At 34.9% G+C, this 19,443-nt stretch overlaps 1 protein-coding gene across 2 annotated transcripts; it reads left to right on the forward strand.

Moving 5' to 3' along the window:
- Nucleotides 1-1,723: 1,723 nt before the first annotated feature.
- On the forward strand, nucleotides 1,724-17,837 carry LOC132111647 (protein eva-1 homolog A-like). 2 transcript variants are annotated; one of them, XM_059519153.1, is made up of 4 exons: nucleotides 1,731-2,776; nucleotides 12,650-12,693; nucleotides 15,177-15,307; nucleotides 17,215-17,837. In XM_059519153.1, the coding sequence occupies exons 3-4, from the start codon at nucleotides 15,217-15,219 to the stop codon at nucleotides 17,583-17,585; spliced, it is 462 nt and encodes a 153-aa protein (XP_059375136.1). In that variant the 5' UTR covers nucleotides 1,731-2,776; nucleotides 12,650-12,693; nucleotides 15,177-15,216; the 3' UTR covers nucleotides 17,586-17,837. The 2 variants fall into 2 exon arrangements, with proteins under 2 accessions (XP_059375137.1, XP_059375136.1); XM_059519154.1 differs by lacking the exon at nucleotides 12,650-12,693 and having other exon boundaries at nucleotides 1,724-2,776.
- Nucleotides 17,838-19,443: the final 1,606 nt, after the last annotated feature.

Here is a 19,443-nt window from a genome sequence, read left to right on the forward strand (position 1 = left end):
TTGAACAATGTCAGACCGAGTCCCAAAACACACTCACTGCCAATCAGTAACACACATATATATGCATTTTCTGTATACTTAAGCTTAAATGTAATATTAAAATGTAGCTAATAGAATTATAATTATGAAATATGTTTGCGTCAAAATCTGAGGATGCACTGAAGAATAAAAATAATCCTATATAATGCTAAAACAACACACTTGAACTGAACACTAATGAATGTCCTTCATATTTTGTGGATGTAATGTATTAATGTTTTTAACACAGTTTCATATTGTGAATTTTTCATTGCTGGCCCATCAGAAGCTTGTGTCAAATGCAGGCACAGCCCATCAGCCCTGGTTTGTTGACTCTGGGCAGTAAAGGCCAGCACATGGGGCAGATGCTGAATTGTTACGCCCGTTGTTTCAGCAGGAACACAACAGGAGGATGGTGTAGTTAAGGATGCAGTTTATGAATTGCAAAGCTGGTAAGTCATACTGTTTCAGTGTTTTTACTGGTTTAGACCCTAAAGGCATAGTTACATAGTTTAGTTGAATGCATTTTTTTTTCGTATATATTTTCACTTTGTGCATTGCCAATATGGTTTTAGATTTGATCTTTAGCCTGGCAAAGATTTCCTCATAGATTTTTTTTCCCCCAGAGATGCTCCAGTGTTACGTAAAGCTTTTGAACAATCACACTAATCAAATCATCTCCATGAGTGAGTTTGGACTTCAGCAGCTCTGCAATCTGCTACATAATGTGCCTTCAGAATCTGTGAATCTCATCTGGCCAAGCACGGCTCTATCTTTCTGCTTTTATTCACTCATATGGTTTCATGTTCTTTTGGTGAACTATTATTATGCCCATTAAATGCTGAATTACCTTCTATAGGAAAAGAGGTTTTCTTATTCAGGACGGCCCCATTAAGTTTAACAGGTTAGTGGCAGTGTTTTTCAACCTGAAAACAGAAGATTTGAACAGAAGATGGGCAAGACAACAATGTACAGAGCTCATTGTTTTTCATTGTTTGTTTATAGCTGGTTGTCTCTACTTGAATCGCTTTAGTACCAGCCATTAACTAGTCAGGTTATCAATAGACATCACATTTCACTTGAGATAACACCGGGCTTCTCTTTGATTAAGCACTCTCATGCAATATGGGGGAAAAAACTATTGCAACTACAAGGTTCTTATGTTTTTCAGCATGTGACACTTGTTTAGAATGAAAAAAGCAAATTTTAAACACTTTTTAGTCACTTTCCTTACCTTAGCAGATCATGTTCCAGACAATGTTCATTAGTGATTTTGCTTAATTTTAACCCTAGTTCTGTTCTTGTCAGTTGTTAAAAGATCAGGCTGAGTGATCAAAAGCTCAGGTCTCAATCACAGACAGCTAGTGCTTCCTATCAGATTAAAGGAAGATGGTCACATTGGGGGGAGACAGGTCAAAGACTATCTAAGGCTTTTATGGGCTATAAAAGCAACAAACTCAGCGTAGTGAGTGTGCTCAAAGGTCATGGGAATGCTCATTATTTAGATGGACAAACGTGGGTTTAAAAGCATTAAACTTTAATGAAAAAAATAAAATAAAAATAATTATTATATACACACATATATATATATATATATATATATTAGTAAAATACAAGCCAAAAGCATTTGGAAATGTATGCCACATTTAAATAATAATAATAATAAATGTATGAATTTCATTGCATTTAATGACAACATATCAAGTGGCATCTGCAAACAAATGATGCTAGACTTTTTCTCAGAACTACCTACACTTTTTGAAGTTCACAAAGATGTCGTGCAGGCATCCACAGATGCAGTTTGTCACATTAACTATGAACATGATCCACTAACCTTTAAAAATCATAAAGTGTCAGAATACTTCGAATTCTGAATAGCCTATCTATTGTTTTGTTGTTAAAACCTAACAAACTTGCTTTAAAAGTGAGCTTGTGCTGTTCTTTAAAATAAATGCCACTCTGAATTATATTTTGATATACTTTGCCAAGAAATTCATACATTATTAATTGTGGCTTATGTGAACTAATGTATTCTGTGGCAACTCTGTATTTTTCATGGCTGTTTGATGGTCATGAATTTTAATGAACATCGTTTATTATTATTATTATTATTATTAATTTCACTCCTGTACACATGGACCTGGGTTTTTTCCAGAGAGCCTCGGGACAGAATTCCCAGCAAAAGTTAACAGGCATATTCCAAGTCCAAACTGAATGAAATTCTCATGTCATGTTGTGTTCTCTACTAGTCGTTCAACCATCCCCCTCCTTTTCCAGACTCCCTCCCTCCCTCTCTCTCTCTGTCTCTCTCTCTCTCTCTCTCTCTCTCTCTCAATCTCAAAGACCTGCCTATTTCCCTTTCTTTCATATTCACTGCTCTCCAGAGCTCCATTCTGACTGGTCTGTGTCTGTCAATGTCTCCTGCCTTCTCCATGTCACATTCCAGCTTCCAGGGCACAGCGTCCTCCTGACATGGGTTATAAAGAGAAGCACAGCTCCAGTATGCATCTGCACATGGCGTTATAATCACCTTCTACCTCCAGTGACTTCTTTTGAACAGTTTTGAATAGGTAAACAGACTCTCTAGGACAACTTACCTTTCTATTTTCTTCCTTCCTCTGAGTTTTTTGGACTTGTATGCAATCTCACTTACACAGACAGCTCACTCACAAACAGTGGAAAACTCAAGCAAAACAGTCTATTACGGCTTCAGCTCAGATGTGTGTGCTTGGACAAGAGAAAGGACAGAATACATTGGGTGAGTTGGAGTGGAACTATATGTTGCTGTGCTGTTACTGTGATTTTGGATCATTATTTACTAATTAAACTAAATTAAATGAGTTGCACTCATTGAATAAATAAGTATTAACATTTCGAATTATATAAAATTTATGCATTTAGCAGACGCTTTTATCCAAAGCAACTTACAGTGCATTCAGGCTATCAATTTTTACCTATCATGTGTTCCCGGGGAATCGAATCCCCAACCTTACGCTTGATAATGCAATGCTCTACCACTTGAGCTACAGGAACACTATTATTATTAGTAAAACTACTAAATTATATAATATATAACTTTAATACAATTATATTAAACTATTATATTATACATTATATCAAAGACTGCTTTATATGTGCTTTACTGCTCTGTTGCTGTTCAAAAGTGGAATGTCAATTGTGTATTGACTACAACTGTAATATTTGAATAAATGTAAAGTTCTCCTCAATACAATTCAATGCATTTGACTGCTTTTCCCCTGTCTGTGGCCATGTATACAGACATGATATAGTGATTTTGGATGAAAGTCAGTTCATCATTCTCAGGTGGGGGCTTTTTGAGAGCGCCATGTTGAAGTTGAAGGGGAACACCTTTGCTCTCTGTGTTAAATAAAAGCTGTTGAATGACTCAGGGGTTCTGGACTCTGTTTGAACAACAGCACGCTCGCAGGACTTCCTTTAACACTTCACATTAGATTGATGTTTTTCCCTGCTTGGGAGGGCCAAACAGGGTCAACACCATCCCACAAGCAAAACCAGACACCCACTGAGGACTGAAACCAAACCTAAATGTTGATTATGGCTGTTTGTAGACACTTTTTAGAATTACGTAAGTAATTAAAGCGAGTTTAGAGTATTTTTGTGGGTTTTTGATTAACACTTTACAATAAAGTTCAGCTCAGTACCTTTAGTTATTGCATAAGGTAACATGCATTAACAATAAGCATCACTTATTAATCAAGGCTAATGTATAAATATAATACTGTTAATTTTTCATTCATGATTGTTCAAAATACATTAGTCAATGCTAAGTTATACAACTTGAAATGTTAAAAATGTATAAGTATATGCAAACAATGATGTTAAGCTGTTAAAAAGTAAAAGTAATTTAAAAGTACAATTCTAAATTAACGTGCTGAATCTTATAGTAAAGTGTTGATGTTTTTTATTAGTAGTTAGACAGAAATTGCTAAACTTGTAAAGACACACAATTGCATGCCCAGATACCTCAATCTGGATGTTTAGCATTATATTCTTATCTAATGGCAACACTAACAGGAGCTTCTGTGTGCTGGTCAACGGAGTCTGTGGAGAGGAAGTCATTCCTCCTCTATCCTCAGATACACAAAGACCTTAATGTCTAAACCATAATTGAACTATTAGGTAATAGCTACCTAGCCGATTGTTAGAGTGTGATGTCCTTGTGGCCACAGACCTCATGACTACAATACATTCACTCACCTTTAGAGTCTGACTGCTGTCGCCTGCTCTGATTCTCGAGGGTCTCTTAATAGAAGGACCAGATGTTGGCAGGACTTCCTGCCACTCTAGTGGACTCAGACAGCTGCTTTGTGTCAGCTCCTGTCTCCTAGAGCAGTAACCGTGGGGCCAGTGGGCCTGAACACACACTGGGCAGCATTGTTTAGGTCTGAGTTGAAATAAGTGTAGTGGCCAGTGACTTCAAACTGAATGGTCATGTTGTTCCAGACCTGCATGACTTTCGTTCACCTGTGGAAACACAAAAGGAGAGATTTAGAAGAATGTTCTAGCTGCTCTTTTCTATACATTGAAAGCATACAGTAACTAGGGCCAGTCAAGATCCATAAAGGACAAAAAGCATTTCCATATATTTGAAAAGCATGAATAACATTTTATCATCAGCACGTTTTTAACTATTTCCTGAAATCTTTTAAGGAGTCTGTTGTTGTTCATTACACTTCCTGTTTCATGTTTTTTTTTTTTTTTTTTTTCAGTTGTTCTCCAAACTTAATTTAATCTTTTTCCTGTTGGTTTGGCTGGTTGAATTCACTATGCAATGTAATTCAACAAAGTGGAAAAAGCCTTGTGCCAGTATGAATCAGGCTCAGTAATACACAGGACTCTGACAGGGAGCATGTGGTATTTTATGAGCCCCTGTGCCATTAAACGCAAAGTTTGCCTATGTTTGTATGAGATATGTGTTTTGTGCTGCACTATGGCCGGCCTACCACACACTTTCATGATTCAGCATACAGCTGTTCTGCCAATGGGCTGCAGTTAAGCAATTAAAAAGAAAACAATAACAGTTGGCTATGGTTAAAAAGAAAAAGGAAGGAAAGGAAACTAAAACAATGGGCCTTTGTGTTGTCTGTTTTAAGGTTTACATCATTTTAAAACATGCCTTCCTCAATACTGCAATGTTTACCATTTCCAAATTAAAAGTCTTACCCTATGACAATAAAAAAAGCTGTTCAAACAGAATGGTTTTTGCATTCCACTGCACTACCTTCCATTGTTTTACTATGCAAACATGGACTAGATATGCGTTAGGCAAACTAAACTTTTAAAAAAAGCATCTCCAGACCTAGCATTTTTTCCCATTCCACTGCCCCGTGTCAAAAGCACATTCTGTGTGAAATTAAAACTGAAGATTGTATTGGCTAGAGGTGCACCATTTCTACTGCACCACAAATCAGCTACACTGGACACATCAAAGCAAACATTTGAACGTGTTTTTGGAATCAGAGCAAATGCAGAAATTACCTCAGAAACAGAGTATATATCCATTTATGGTTTACAACTCCACGCATTGTGGCACGTCACATCTAGACTTCAGAAAGCTACAAATAATTATAATGGTTTTTATTTGCTTTTGATGGGGGACACAGTTTGCATCTGGTGTGAAATCATTAGTCTATATTACTATAGCTATTTGATAGCTTAAGACCTCATTGTAGTAATTAAAATAGTTCAAAACTTCACATACAGTAATCGTGTTTTCAATGGAAGAAAGAAATTCATATGGGTTTGGAAGACATACATGCGAGTAAATAAAATAATGTTTATTTTATAGACACTAACCCATGCCTTTCATGAGCTTGTGTGGTGAACAAGCTCGGCATAATAAGACTTAAAATGATTTTAATAGTTCTTTGGCAACCAGGAAGTCTAATCTGCATTAGAAACCGATCATAGTTTCTGTTCAAACATGATCTTGCAATCATATGGTAATACTTCGCATCTGTCCACACAGACAGTTTCTTTGGGACATGAACTATACTGCAGATCAGTTAATGTCTGATGGTAACAGGGCTGACTCTTTGACCTATAATTACGGAGAAGCTAATTGTTTAATTCTAAGCCAGGTGTACGTCGCCTCCAGCAGATCAACTGCACAGGCAACAATTCATCTTAACATAATGGGTTCCTTTTCTTTCAGACCTGAGATTCATTTACACACAGTGTAGCAAGTGACTTTGACCAGCTGTTTTAATTTGTTGGGGTTCTCTTGAAGGTTAACCAGTACTTTTTGGGAAATAACTAACAATGCATAATGCATTACACTTTCTAAGATGGAAATAAAATAGCAAATTAAATAAATGATCAAATGTTCTTCATAATCATCAAATAGGTCTCTCAGATACCTAATCAAAGATGATACTGTGTACCATATGCGCTACAATGGCAAGAGGACTAGCTGAATGCTTGTTTGTTTATCTTCTGGGGTCTGCTCTGAATGTGTGTGCATTTGCTTCAATGTGTGTTCATGTGATCTGTCAGTAAGAGCATAATCTAGCCTCCGGCTTGCTTACATGGTGAAGCTAGTCCTGGCTTTTGTGAAGGACAGTGGAATGGCATGAACCCTACAAGGTATACATTATTACTTCAGTACAGAGCCCTGCACATGACACATGGGCAAAAATATATTTATCATGGCCCCTAATTGAGAATCCATCCATGATTTATTCATTTGTTCCCTCTTTTTAGTAAACTGTATAGCCACATTGTACTAATTAATTCCCTCATTTAGATTTTATTAAAATGAGGGAATTAATTAGTTAGGGTTAGCAACCTTAGCCATGATTTACTAAAACAAGATAACAACATTGCCATGATTTAGAGGGATCATATGATGCGATTTGAATTTTTCCTTTCTCTTTGGAGTGTTATAAGCTCTTGGTACATAAAGAATATCTGTGAAGTTGAAAAGACTAAAGTCTCAAAACCAAAGAGATATTCTTTGTAAAAGTTAACACTCATCTACGCCCTCCTAAAACGGCTCATTCAAACACCCCCCCACATCTCACTATGTGGGAAGATTTGCACAACGCTGTCCAGATGTTCACGCAAAGAAAGAAGGCGTACCTTTTATTATTAGAGAATAAAAGGTGGGGTCGTCACGTGTGGTTGCCGCAAGCTCCTTCGTAGAATCCGGCAGCCACGCCATTCTCAAGCCGGCCCACCTCTGCTCACTCAAGCCAGCCTCCGCTCACTCTAGACCGCCTGTTGTGACGCTGTTTGTTGAGAAAGTGAAACTACTTTGTTTGGCCTTCCAAAAGAGGACACAACTAGAAATCATGTTTAAATCATGTTTATAATATGTTTTATGTTTATGTCTCGTCGCTCCGGCCAGACAGGGCATCACAATATGTTAAGGGGCATAACATTTCCATCACACGCTTGACGTATTTGGCCAATCAAAACGCACTGGATAGCTGGCCAATCAAAATACACCTCACTTTTCAGACCGATGAGCTTTATAAAAATCAATGTGTTTCAAAAGGAGGGGCATAGAGGAGCAAAAGTAATGTACAGTATGTGGAAAATAATGTGTTTTTTTAACCTTATACTGCATAAACATTTCATTACACCAAATAATGTTCTTTTTAGCAGCATCATATGACCCCTTTAATTAAGCTATTTTAACTAATTAGTAAAACCTGGTCACGATTTACTAAAACAAGGGAATTAATTAGTACAGTGTGGCCAGGATTTAATAAACATGGAGGACAATATGGCTCACTAGCCTCTGGTTATAAGTCTCTGCTTGAACTACTGCTGTACTTATTTTATGCCCATATGGAGGTTGTGCATTTTAAGAATAATTACCCATAACCCCAAATTTAAAGAAAAATTCAGTTGAGGATAGTATTCAACTGGGAATGTTGTGCAAGTCACTTACAGCCAAGGTACACAGAGCCATACAAACACAGAACACACACACTGACATCCCTTGGGGCCAGTTTGAACATAGATCTCCACTAAAGTGCTCAAAAAAGAAGTGATTCTACAAAAAATAAAAAATAAAAATAGCTTTAGTCAAAAGCTAGGTTCTGTTTCCAGGAAGCCAGCCCTAAATGAACTCATCATGTTTTTCTTGCTGTTATAGCATGTTAAACATGGCTCTCATAAGTACCCACTTTTCTCTCATAGTGGTTATGGGTCAAAGTAACTGGTGCTAAATCAGAACAAAAGGGCAACATCCTTCAACAGCCCTCTGTTTTTCATACTAAATCTCTCATCTTGACAAACAGTTAAACACAGTGTAATAAAAACCCTTCTGAAAAGAAAACGGCTATAGTGATGTTAAATAATAGTAACATTCTGCCGTCTCGTTTCTTTTCTAGGCAGCTGAGGTATGGAAAAGCTTAAGTTTCCCATCTGTGTGGGGTTAAGTACATTCAGGTCCTCCAACTCCACTGTTCTGCTTCACTGAGCTAACAGAGGCTGAGTTGGAGAGAGCTAAGACTGGCCCTACATTCTGAAACATAATATTAGAGAAGGAAATAGCAAGAGAGAGAGAGAGAGAGAGAGAGAGAGAGAGAGAGAGAGAGAGAGAGAGAGAGAGAGAGAGAGAGAGAGAGAGAGAGAAAACACCCGATAGAGAGGAAGTGTAGCTCTAGGAAATGAATCTGCCCAAAGTCATGTTTTGTGATTATAATGAGAGTAACGCTGTGTGGCGCAGGTAAATGAGAGTAAAATAAATCATGGCCAAATTTAGGATCTCAGGCCCTAACATGAAATACTCAGTGATACAGATTTAATTCTGTTTTGGGTTCTGGTATTTTTTAAATTATGTTATTTTAATATTAATGTTCTAACAGATTGGAAATACATGTTACATTAAATAAATTATGCCCAATATATATTCAAATGTACACACACACACACACACACACACACGTATATCTGTGAAAATGAAAATCTTTTTCCTGTTAAATATTGAAGACTTGTAATAAAAATCATTATAGAACAGAACTTGTTTAGCCTTGGTGTAGCAGATAAAGACCATACAGCTTAGTTACTGAAAAATGTAACAAGCTTCTCATTCTGTTCTTTATAAATGACAGTTTTTTTTTTGAATGTGCTCTTCATATTAGTCTATAAACCCTGCAGGCTCATAGTAGATTATGTGAAGTGAATTATTAGGCAGAGTCAAATATGTGTGTGGAATTATGTGATCACACATATACATTTTGGACATCCATATATGCCCTCTCTCCTAATCTCCCATCATAAGGTGTGAGGAGATTGAGTGGTTTGTGGTTACAACCAACTCTACATGAGATAAAAGTTGAATGATGCAAAAGAAAAACAGTCATTAGTTGTGGGAATTCAGTTTGCTTTACATCTGATCAAATGCTCACCCACTCATTCTACTGTGTTTATTCTTCAGGGCTTTGATTATGTAACAAAGACATGACTAGTTGAGGGGTCCTTTGTTTTACACTCTCTTTGAACAGAGCTCCATTTTGTCATTACCTCTGATCAGAAACAGCTGTGTGTTGTCCTCTATTTTTTACCATTTCCTCTAAAAATAGAAATCTGAAACTCTCCAATTAATCTTTTTTTTTTTGTATTTTTATGACCACCAGTTTAATCTCTCTCTACTATGAAAACAATGTTGAAGTCTGAGTAATTCCCTCTGCCCTTTCATTTCTCCACTGGATCTCATGAGTTCATAATAATTCATAATCATAATTTTATAAGGCCACTTCATAAGGACAATAAGAGGCTCCTTCTGATATTTTTATGGATTTAAGTGTAGTTTTTTTTCTTTCTTGTAGTTTGTATCCCAATCCTCTGACAGAAAGTTTATGTAATGTTTTTTTCCACAAGATGCGGTCTGTTTCTGTTTATTCTGACGCTTGGAAGAAATGTTTAAAAAGGAAACTCTCTTAGGAAGTAAATTTGTTAGCAGTCAACATTCAGCATGTAGATAAGCAGGGTTTTTGACTGATCCTTATAGTAATGTTAAGTACAGTATTTAAAAAACAAAAAAGTTAATTAATGAAAGTCAGTGGGCTCTAAATTATGAGAATGATGATATATTCTTAAGAATATCCTTTTCCCTTATAAAGAAAAATGTCTTACAGGTTTGCCATGACATGACATGAAGGCAAAATGCAACTGTTTTCCACTCCACCTGTTTGTTCATGAGGAACTGACACGGATGGCACAGGAAAATGCCTGGCCAGCTAAAAGTGACCTGCTTGGTCAACAATGCAGTGCAGCAGGCTGGTTGGCATGCTTGTGGGAGGTCTAGTTCGACTCATTTTAACACTGGCTGTGAATACTAATGACAGCAGTTGTGCATCCATTATTGTCTCAACTTAAATATCATGTTATAGTTGAAGAACAGGTGCTTGGATTCCTGTTAAAACGATTAGAGCCTGGAAAAGTCAAATTAAAGTTTGTTATCTGTGACTATGCAGTTGAAACAGGAGAACAGCCGCACTACTTAACTTATTCAATGAGGAACAACATAATTTTAGAGTCACTCATTTGCGCGACATCTATTTGTGAAGTCAAATGAAAGAGTATTGGCTCATGTCAGGTTTGGGCTTAGTTTGGCTTGGTGTCTGATTAAAGCCAGGCTCCATTGGTCAAGGCCCTGAAATACTATGAAATGCCGCTTTCCTCTGTTATGTCGGCACATAATGGTGGTTCCATCTGGAGGACAATGGTGAAAACAAGATTTGAATGGACAAATCTAGGAAAATGTAGTAGTGCAATTCATTCAAAAATACAATGGGCCTGGTGACTAAGCTTAAAAAAAATGACTTTCTGATGAATGTATTTAAAATGGATAACGAGGAGACCTGGATTCAGAGTTTTCTTGATGGAATTTTCAATGACTTTCAAATGTTTACACTGAATTGTTTGAATCTGAGAATTGTTAAACGAAACCTTTCTGTCAAAGAATATATCATAATCTTAAAGACTCAATTTCAGTAATATGTAATTAAATATAATAATATTTAAAGTATTAAAAATTTGACAAAAAAAATGATGCACTTACCCTCGGGCCATCTAAGATGTAGATGAGTTTTCTTCTTCATCAGAACAGATCTGGAGAAATGTGGTGACAAATGACTTTGACACCAATGGATCTTCTGCAGTGAACGGGTGCCGTCAGAATGAGAGTTTAAACATCTGATGAAAACATCACAATAATCCACAGGTAATCCACACTAGTCCAGTCCATTCTTGTGAAGTGAAAAGCTGGCTGTTTGTAAGAAACAAACTCATCATTAAGATTTTTTCATCTTCAAACTGTTGCTTCTGGCTAATATAGGAGCCATCTATCCATAATATTGCTTTCTCGTTGTCTCATCTGAAACAGGAGAGAAATATGCACAAATACTGTTTACACCCAAAAACAGTCCAAAACAGCAGATATGAGAGGACGACAGGTAGTGGACACTTGGGGAAGCATTATTATAGATTATAGACTGGCATTTTGGCCAGAAGTGATGTATTAAAGTTAAAATGCCTTGATGATGGATTTGTTTCTTACAAACAGACAGCTTTTCACTTCATAAGAGATTAAATTCATGGACTGGAGTCATGTGGATTACTTGTGGATTATTGTGATGGTTTTGATCAGATGTTTAGACTCTCATTAACTGCAGAGGACCCATTAGTGAGCGAGCGATGTAGTGCTAAATTTCTCCTGCTTTTCTTTTATCTATCATTATTAAGTTGAAGATTTTTATAAAATGTGATGCCTTGTAAACTTTATAAAGCAGAATTCATTTAATTAAGCTGACATAAACATCATTTAGGGTTTTAGGATTAAAGTACAGGCCTCTCTTAACTTTGTATTGATACTGGAAGATGTTACACAATTTAGATCTATTTTAATATGAAGACAGGATACGACCCATGAGATTTGCGTGGGAAAGAAGAACTTGTCCTGGGAAAAGTCCAGTGTAGTTTCCAAAAACATGAAAAGATATAAACCACAAGAACAACAAATTAGTCATACTGTTTTCCAACCATAAAAACAGCCTGAAGTAGAGATAGGACTACAGATAATGATTTTTAAAATGTGTAAAATTCGAAAGGAACGCTCACTAACTAGTCGTCTCTCAGTATAGTGCACTTACATCACATCCTGATACGCACTGTGACCAGTTTCAGCAGAAATGTGTGTTTTACGCACTTGTGGCTTTCAAATAGTCAGATAATTAGCCTGACCCAGGCAAACACCAAACAACTTAAATAACACAATATTGTGTCTTTTTTTTTTTTTTGGTTTTTCTGTCTAGTTAGAGAGGGTTTTGGTCCTGACTAATCACTTGTGGTTGAATGGAGGAGTGTGTGTACCGGAAAAGGACTCATAGTGTTACTGTGTAATGTATGATCTCTGACACACACAAACACAGGAACACAGATTGGGAAAGAGAGTTTTTCCACTGAAGGTCTTATCGTAATGCTGAGGGGGCTGCTCTGTTATACAGATCATTATGACTCACACAGTAGCCACTCTTTTTTTTGCTTTGTCTATCAGCTCTGAAGAGCCAAAGGGAGGATGCTGAAGTTTCTTTCTCATTTTGACTTACTTTCTTTTGTTCTTATTTCTCTGCAGTGTGAGATCGCATAAATGAACCACTATGTGTCAGCACACTCCAGGTAAGTCTAAATTTATAGTGCTATTCTATGTTAATCAGGGAAAAAGAAACACAAACTATGGTCAAAAAACTAAAACACTAAGTAGATCAAGTCTGGAAGACTTGAATGTTAATATTGAGACAAAATGCATGTTGGTGTAATATTTGTGAGAGAGTACAAGCATCACAGATCGTAGCACTTTGTAAAAGGTTATGAGATTGTTTTGCACTGGGGCTTCACAGAGTGTTTAGAGTATTTACACTTGAAAATACGGGTTAGACATCAAATTATGGTGCAGAGGCTGGGAGAGATTCATAATTATAAGATAGTAATGATAAGGGTAAATGTAGAGCATCGTAAGATTGCACAGAATAACAGACCCATTTAAATGAGCTTAGGAGTGCTGGGTAACAGATACTTTCCACATATACTGTATGGTACAAAACAGGGCTTAAAAAACTAGACTTAATCAGAATTTTATAAAGAGTATTTAATTTTCTATTCAAATGAGCAATTTTTGCAAATTTACATTAACATTATACGATTTGTGTTATAAAAATGTATTAATAAATAGACAAAATTCAGAAAATGTATATATATGTATATATACATGATCCTTTAGAAATCATTCTAATATGATGATTCATTATCAAAGTTGGAAACAGTTCTGCTGCTTAATATTTTTTCAGAACATGTGATACTTTTTTTTAGCATACTTTGATGAATAAAAAGTAAAAAAAAAAAAAAAAGAAGCTATGTTTTTAAAATATAAATATTTTGTAATAACAATATACACTACTGGTCCGTAATTTTTTTTCTTTCTTTTTTTTAAATAAAATCAATACTTTTATTCATCAAGGATGTGTTAAATTGATAAAAAGTGATAGTAAAGAAAATGTATTATTAGAATATATATTATTAGAATTTTTATTTTATTTTGAATAAATGCAGTTCTTTTTAACCTTTTATTCATCAAATATATTAGACAGCAGAACTGTTTCCAACACTCATAATAAATCAGAATATTAGAATGATTTCTAAATGATCATGTGATAGACTGGATGTTACATGTGACAGTGAAGGCTGGAGTAATGATGCTGAAAATTCAGCTTTGCATCACAGGAATAAATTTTTTTTTTTTAAGTATATTCAAATAGAAAACTATTTTTTTAAGTTGTAATAATATTTAACAATATTACAGTTTTTTTCTGTATTTTTGATCAAATTAATAGAGGCTTGATGAGCAGAAGAAATTTCATTCAAAAACAATAAAAATAGTAATGTTTCCAAACTTTTGGTCTGTACTGTATATATCATTTAAAAAAATACAAATAATAATAATTAATTAAATCAACCAGTACAACTGTTTTCAACTCATAATTAGAAACGGAGGATCACGCGACACTGAAATATCAAGTAATGGCTACTAAAAATTCAGTTCTTTTAAACATTAATAATATTTAAACATTTCTTATCAATGATGTGCGTAAATGATTTTTATCAAATTAATGCAGCCTTGGTGAATAGACGTCTTTAACATTTAAAAAAATTCTTACCAACCCAAAACCTCTGAAGAGTGTATTGTAAAATTATAAAAACAAATATATTATAAAGAAAATAGAATGAGAATTCACATTCATGCTGGGTTGCACCTCAATATTCTAAATTTTAAGGATACAGACATTTGAGGGTTTTAAATTTACCAATGTGTACCTATATTTGTGGGAAGTGCCACCAATCTGATTCCTCATTTATGCTGAAAGAGAAGCCTGTCTTCCTTTAAGTGAGGCAGACCGAGACTCTACATTCCTTTACACCCACGTGAATGACTGGCCCCGAGTGCTGTCTACCTTCAGCCCAGACTACTGCTGAAAAACATCTGACAACTCAAGCTTTCTGTCCAGCCATCCTGCCTCACTGATTCTCTGTTGTTTGTGTTCAGCCACCTTTGTTTCATTACGTTTTATTTCTTCTTCTTGAGATAGAAGACAAAAACCAGCCAATATGTTCTGGCAATATTTTACTGGTAAAAATTTCCCCGATGCCTAGAAGTGGTTTATTGAATGTCAGGGGTAGGATGCCATTCTATAATAAAATCTTTATGAAAGCATATAATTTCTATTATGATTGTCTAAATTGTAATCGTCAATCATCTTGTCAGTGAATAATAATGTATATGTTGGATGTCTTTTGTCTGATCTCGTGTGACAGTGATGAGGAGGAATTATACTTTAGGTTGTTACAATGTCTGTGGGTGCACAGTAAAATATAGCATTATTCTGCTGTTTGGAAAGTTCCAGCCTGTCTGTAAAAGTAGTTTTCGCTGAACACGAGGTTATGATACAATCTAAATCTAGGGAGAAATCCCAATATAATTACACTCTTTAAAGCAACATCATTATAAGCTAGGGTTCAGCGCTTCCCTTTATAGGGATTTTAAAAAATGAAGGTGGGTTCTGACTGGTTTTAAACTTGCAGTCTCATCCTCTTTCACTTTCTTTCAGTTACACACAATAAGTGATCCAGAGAGCATCTGTGGATGAAATGTTTACAGCTTTACTCAATGAAAGGCAAGCCACACCTGAGGAGATGGCTTTAGTAAGCAATGCATTGGCTGCTTACTCCTTCATAGCAGGTAAAACAGCTTTGGTTCACGACTACACTAACAGCCCCAAAACATTTTTACTAAAGCTGGGTAATTAATTGAATTATATTTTCAATAAAAAAAATTGTCTTCCAACAGTCATGTACAAAAGATAATCTTGTGAATTATCGTAACATTACTGTGCCACATTCCTTTTTGCTATGATGGTCCCGTTTTGTCTTGTGTTATGTATCCACTCCACTTTTGTCCTTTATATTGGCACATTTTTTTCCCCCTTCCTTACTTATATGGCAAAAAACAAGCCATTTTTAGTAATGAAATAAATTAAATTGTATAAATAATTAGAATAAACATTTTAAAAATACAAAATGTAAACATGGTGCCACACAAAGTTTCACCAAACTGTAGAAGTATTATACAGTAAGGCTGCTCGATTCTGTAAAAAAAAAAAAAAAAAAAAAAAAAAAAATTATATATATATATATATATATATATATGTATATGTATATATACACATACATATATATATATACACATACATACATACATACATATATATATATACACATATTCATATATACACACACACACATATATATATATATATATATATTTTTAAAGTACATGAAAATCAACTGTTAAGAAGGAAAAATTCATTACATTACTGTCTGAAATCAATGTCGGTGAGTAATGGTGTTAAATAATAGATGATCTCAATATTGACCAAAATAATACAAATTTTTGCCAGTATCGAGCACCTTTACTCCACACATTTTTGGCAAAAAATATGTTTAGATATATTTTTATAATTTATGCAGTAGTTTTTACTGAAAACTACAAATCATTAATTAAATATATACAATTATTAAAAAAAAACTTTTGATGTAATGTTTTCATTTATTATTTTATACACACACACACAAATTTGAGAGAAAAAAAGTATAAAGTTTATATATATGTGACCCTGGACCACAAAACCTTAAGTCGCTGGGGTCAATAGGATATTAAAATAAAAATCATTTTCCATGAAGATATTTAACAAATTTCCTAACATAAATGTATCAAATCTTAATTTTAGATTAGTAATATGCATTGCTTAGAACTCATTTGGATAATTTAAAGGCGATTTTCTCAGTATTTAGATTTTTTTGCACCCTCAGATTCCAGATTTTCAAATAGTTGTATTTCGGCCAAATATTGTCTGATCCTAATAAACCATACATCAATTGAAAGCTTATTTATTGTTAAATAATCATATTCTCAATATTAAGCAATATATATATATATATATATATATATATGTATATTATTTTTTATTTTTTTATTTTTTTACAGAATTCGAGCAGCCTTACTGTATAATACTTCTACAGTTTGGTAAAACTTTGTGTGACACCATGTTTACATTTTGTATTTTTAAAATGTTTATTCTAATTATTTATACAATTTTATTTATTTCATTACTAAAAATGGCTTTTTTCAGAGTGGTATGTTTATCCTGATAATACGGGAAATTTAAAGTATAAATTCTTTGAAATAGTTCTGCATAATTTTTTATTATGATTTCTTAAAAATAAGCCACTTTAACTATTAAAAAGATAGATAGATAGATAGATAGATAGATAGATGGATGGATGGATGGATGGATGGATGGATGGATGGATGGATGGATGGATGGATGGATAGATAGATAGATAGATAGATAGATAGATAGATAGATAGATAGATAGATAGATAGATAGATAGATAGATAGATAGATAGATAGATGTGTGTATACACACACATATTCTTTATTCAGAAATCAAAAACATTACTATACAAGAGGTGTTGTATACAATCATTAGAAAACAAATGATTACAAAACAACCTACTTTGTACTCCGTCACACAATTAAGAGTGGCCCAGTGCAAACTGTTACTGACCTGAACTGTTTCTGCAGATAACCCGGAACGGGCGGCCCTGTATTTTGTGTGTGGGGTGTGTTTGGGACTGGTTCTCACTCTCATCGCGTTAGTGGTGCAGATTTCCTGTCGAACCGACTGCAAAACCCAACAAGCGCCCAAGAAAACAGGAAAGACTTTGGAGACCACTAGCGAGACGAGCGACAGCGACTCGGACTGGGACAATACCTCCGACCTGTCGGCACGCCGCCACCGGCGCTTCGAACGGACGCTCGGTAACGTGTTCACCTCCGCGGAAGAGCTGGAGCGCGCGCAGCGACTGGAGGAACGCGAGCGGATTATACGGGAGATCTGGATGAACGGACAGCCGGACATACCGGGCACGCGCAGCCTGAACCGATACTATTGAAGTTTTTGAAAGAATGAGACGGAAGTTTTGAGGAAATATTAAACTATACAGTTTTGGGATACAGTAAGGGACTGAAATATGAGAAAAGCAAACACTTACGAAACGTTTCGGAACATCTCTTCTGGTGGCACTGGCACTACTAGTCAAGAATTTGTGTTTTTTGAAGGTGCACTCGGTATATATTTTTTGTTTATGTTGCGCCGATAGTCGTGTTAAACGTATGGGCGGCTCGCAACCAACTGAAAAAACAATGTTTTTTTTGCCATTTTTTTTTTTGCCACTTTTGACATTGATATGTCCTAATAAAAATGTCCCAATTAACCTGAATTTGCTGATGACACTGTAGTAATGCGATTTTACTCACGAGTAAGCAACTTGTAAGCAAATATACACTCTGTTTTGCTCAATGTAAAATAAATCAGTGCTTATTAGGTTACTGATTTGACTTAACTGTCAACTTAATTATTTTTTTCCCCAAGTGCTATTCTTAACTTTATTTGTAAAACATTTTAATGAGGGAAAATTACTGAGTGCACCTTTAATGAAAGCTTGTTTTTGATGAAGAATACACCATGCAATCTTAAACAAGTGGAGGAAAAATAATATGCTTGAACTTTGCATATGCTTGACTTGAAATATGTATTTTAGAATGAATTTTGTCTGAAATTAGGTTTGGCCATGTTGACTTTGGACAATTCAGACACCTAATTTTATTGAGATCTTATTCTTTAGTTGGCTAATATCTTTTTTTTTATTTAAGCAAAATGTCTTTCTGTTACAAACATTTTTATTATACTAAATCTTTGTCTTGGAGCTCAGGGTTTTCATGACCACTGTGAAGGATTTTTACTCATTTGCCATATTTTGTCAGCTAACAAAATACAATGGTCTGTGCCTTCATTTTAGAAAAATAAATAAATAAAATCACTGTAAAAATGAAAAGATACTTGAGGGGGAAAACCTATTCACATTTTTTCTAAAAGATCAGTTCTAGAGGGTTCTGCCAGTATGTCGATCAGAGTATCTTTTCATTTTTACAGTGTATGCCTTCTTCAAGCAATTAGTAATTATGCATGGAAGACAATCACCTCTGTTTTTCTAGATTTTTCACTGGGTAGTATGAATTTTCTACATGGTGCTATAGGTAAAATCCATCCATGCATGAGCAGCTTAGTCCAACTTTATGGTCCAGAAATATCAGATATATCAAATATGTTTCTGTCCTCATTTTACCCTTTGGTGTTCAACAAATGGAGCATTTTAATAATGTTACAAATAAGCTCATATGCTTCCAGTGAGACATTCCACACTCATTCAGTGTAAGTGTTTCAGCAATGTTTTCATATGCATTTATTAGAAAATAAATATGTGAGGAATTTGTATCTGGTTGTCTTTAAACATGGTTGTTCTGAAGTAACGTGCCAAAACGTTTGTCTGTGGATAAAGTCACTGCATCTGTCGATTAAATAAAAACCGAAGCTTTTAAAACCTTTTGTTTATGCCAATAATCCTGTAATTCTGTATGTCTCTTTGCACAAATCCTATATATTAGTGCCCTCTGCTGATGACAGATAGATGGGCAGTATAAAGGGAAAGAACAGGTACCTAAAATATATTTTATAAACTTAACTGTTTAAATTACTAGGACATGTATTAGAAATGTTTGAAGATGAAGAAGCTGTATTAACAACACTTTAAAATGTAAATCTAAACGTAATCTCCATTAATTTTACCCAAAATAACAGCCTTAAGGCTTGATTAGCTCTGCTCCCATCCACTAGAATATGGAAATACCCTTTCCCTTCTGATCACGATGCAAAAAGTGATATATCTTCATCAGTGTTTTCCAATGCAAATC

The sequence above is a fragment of the Carassius carassius genome, chromosome 31, assembly GCF_963082965.1.
Source record: "Carassius carassius chromosome 31, fCarCar2.1, whole genome shotgun sequence".
Lineage (NCBI taxonomy): Eukaryota > Metazoa > Chordata > Actinopteri > Cypriniformes > Cyprinidae > Carassius > Carassius carassius.

What these genes read in the sequence shown, in the direction of transcription:
- LOC132111647 (XM_059519154.1), top strand. Translation starts at nt 15,217, where the DNA reads ATGTTTACAGCTTTACTCAATGAAAGGCAAGCCACACCTGAGGAGATG. An exon ending in TGCTTACTCCTTCATAGCAG is followed by an intron (nt 15,308 to 17,214) that starts GTAAAACAGCTT and finishes CTGTTTCTGCAG; the next exon opens with ATAACCCGGAACGGGCGGCC.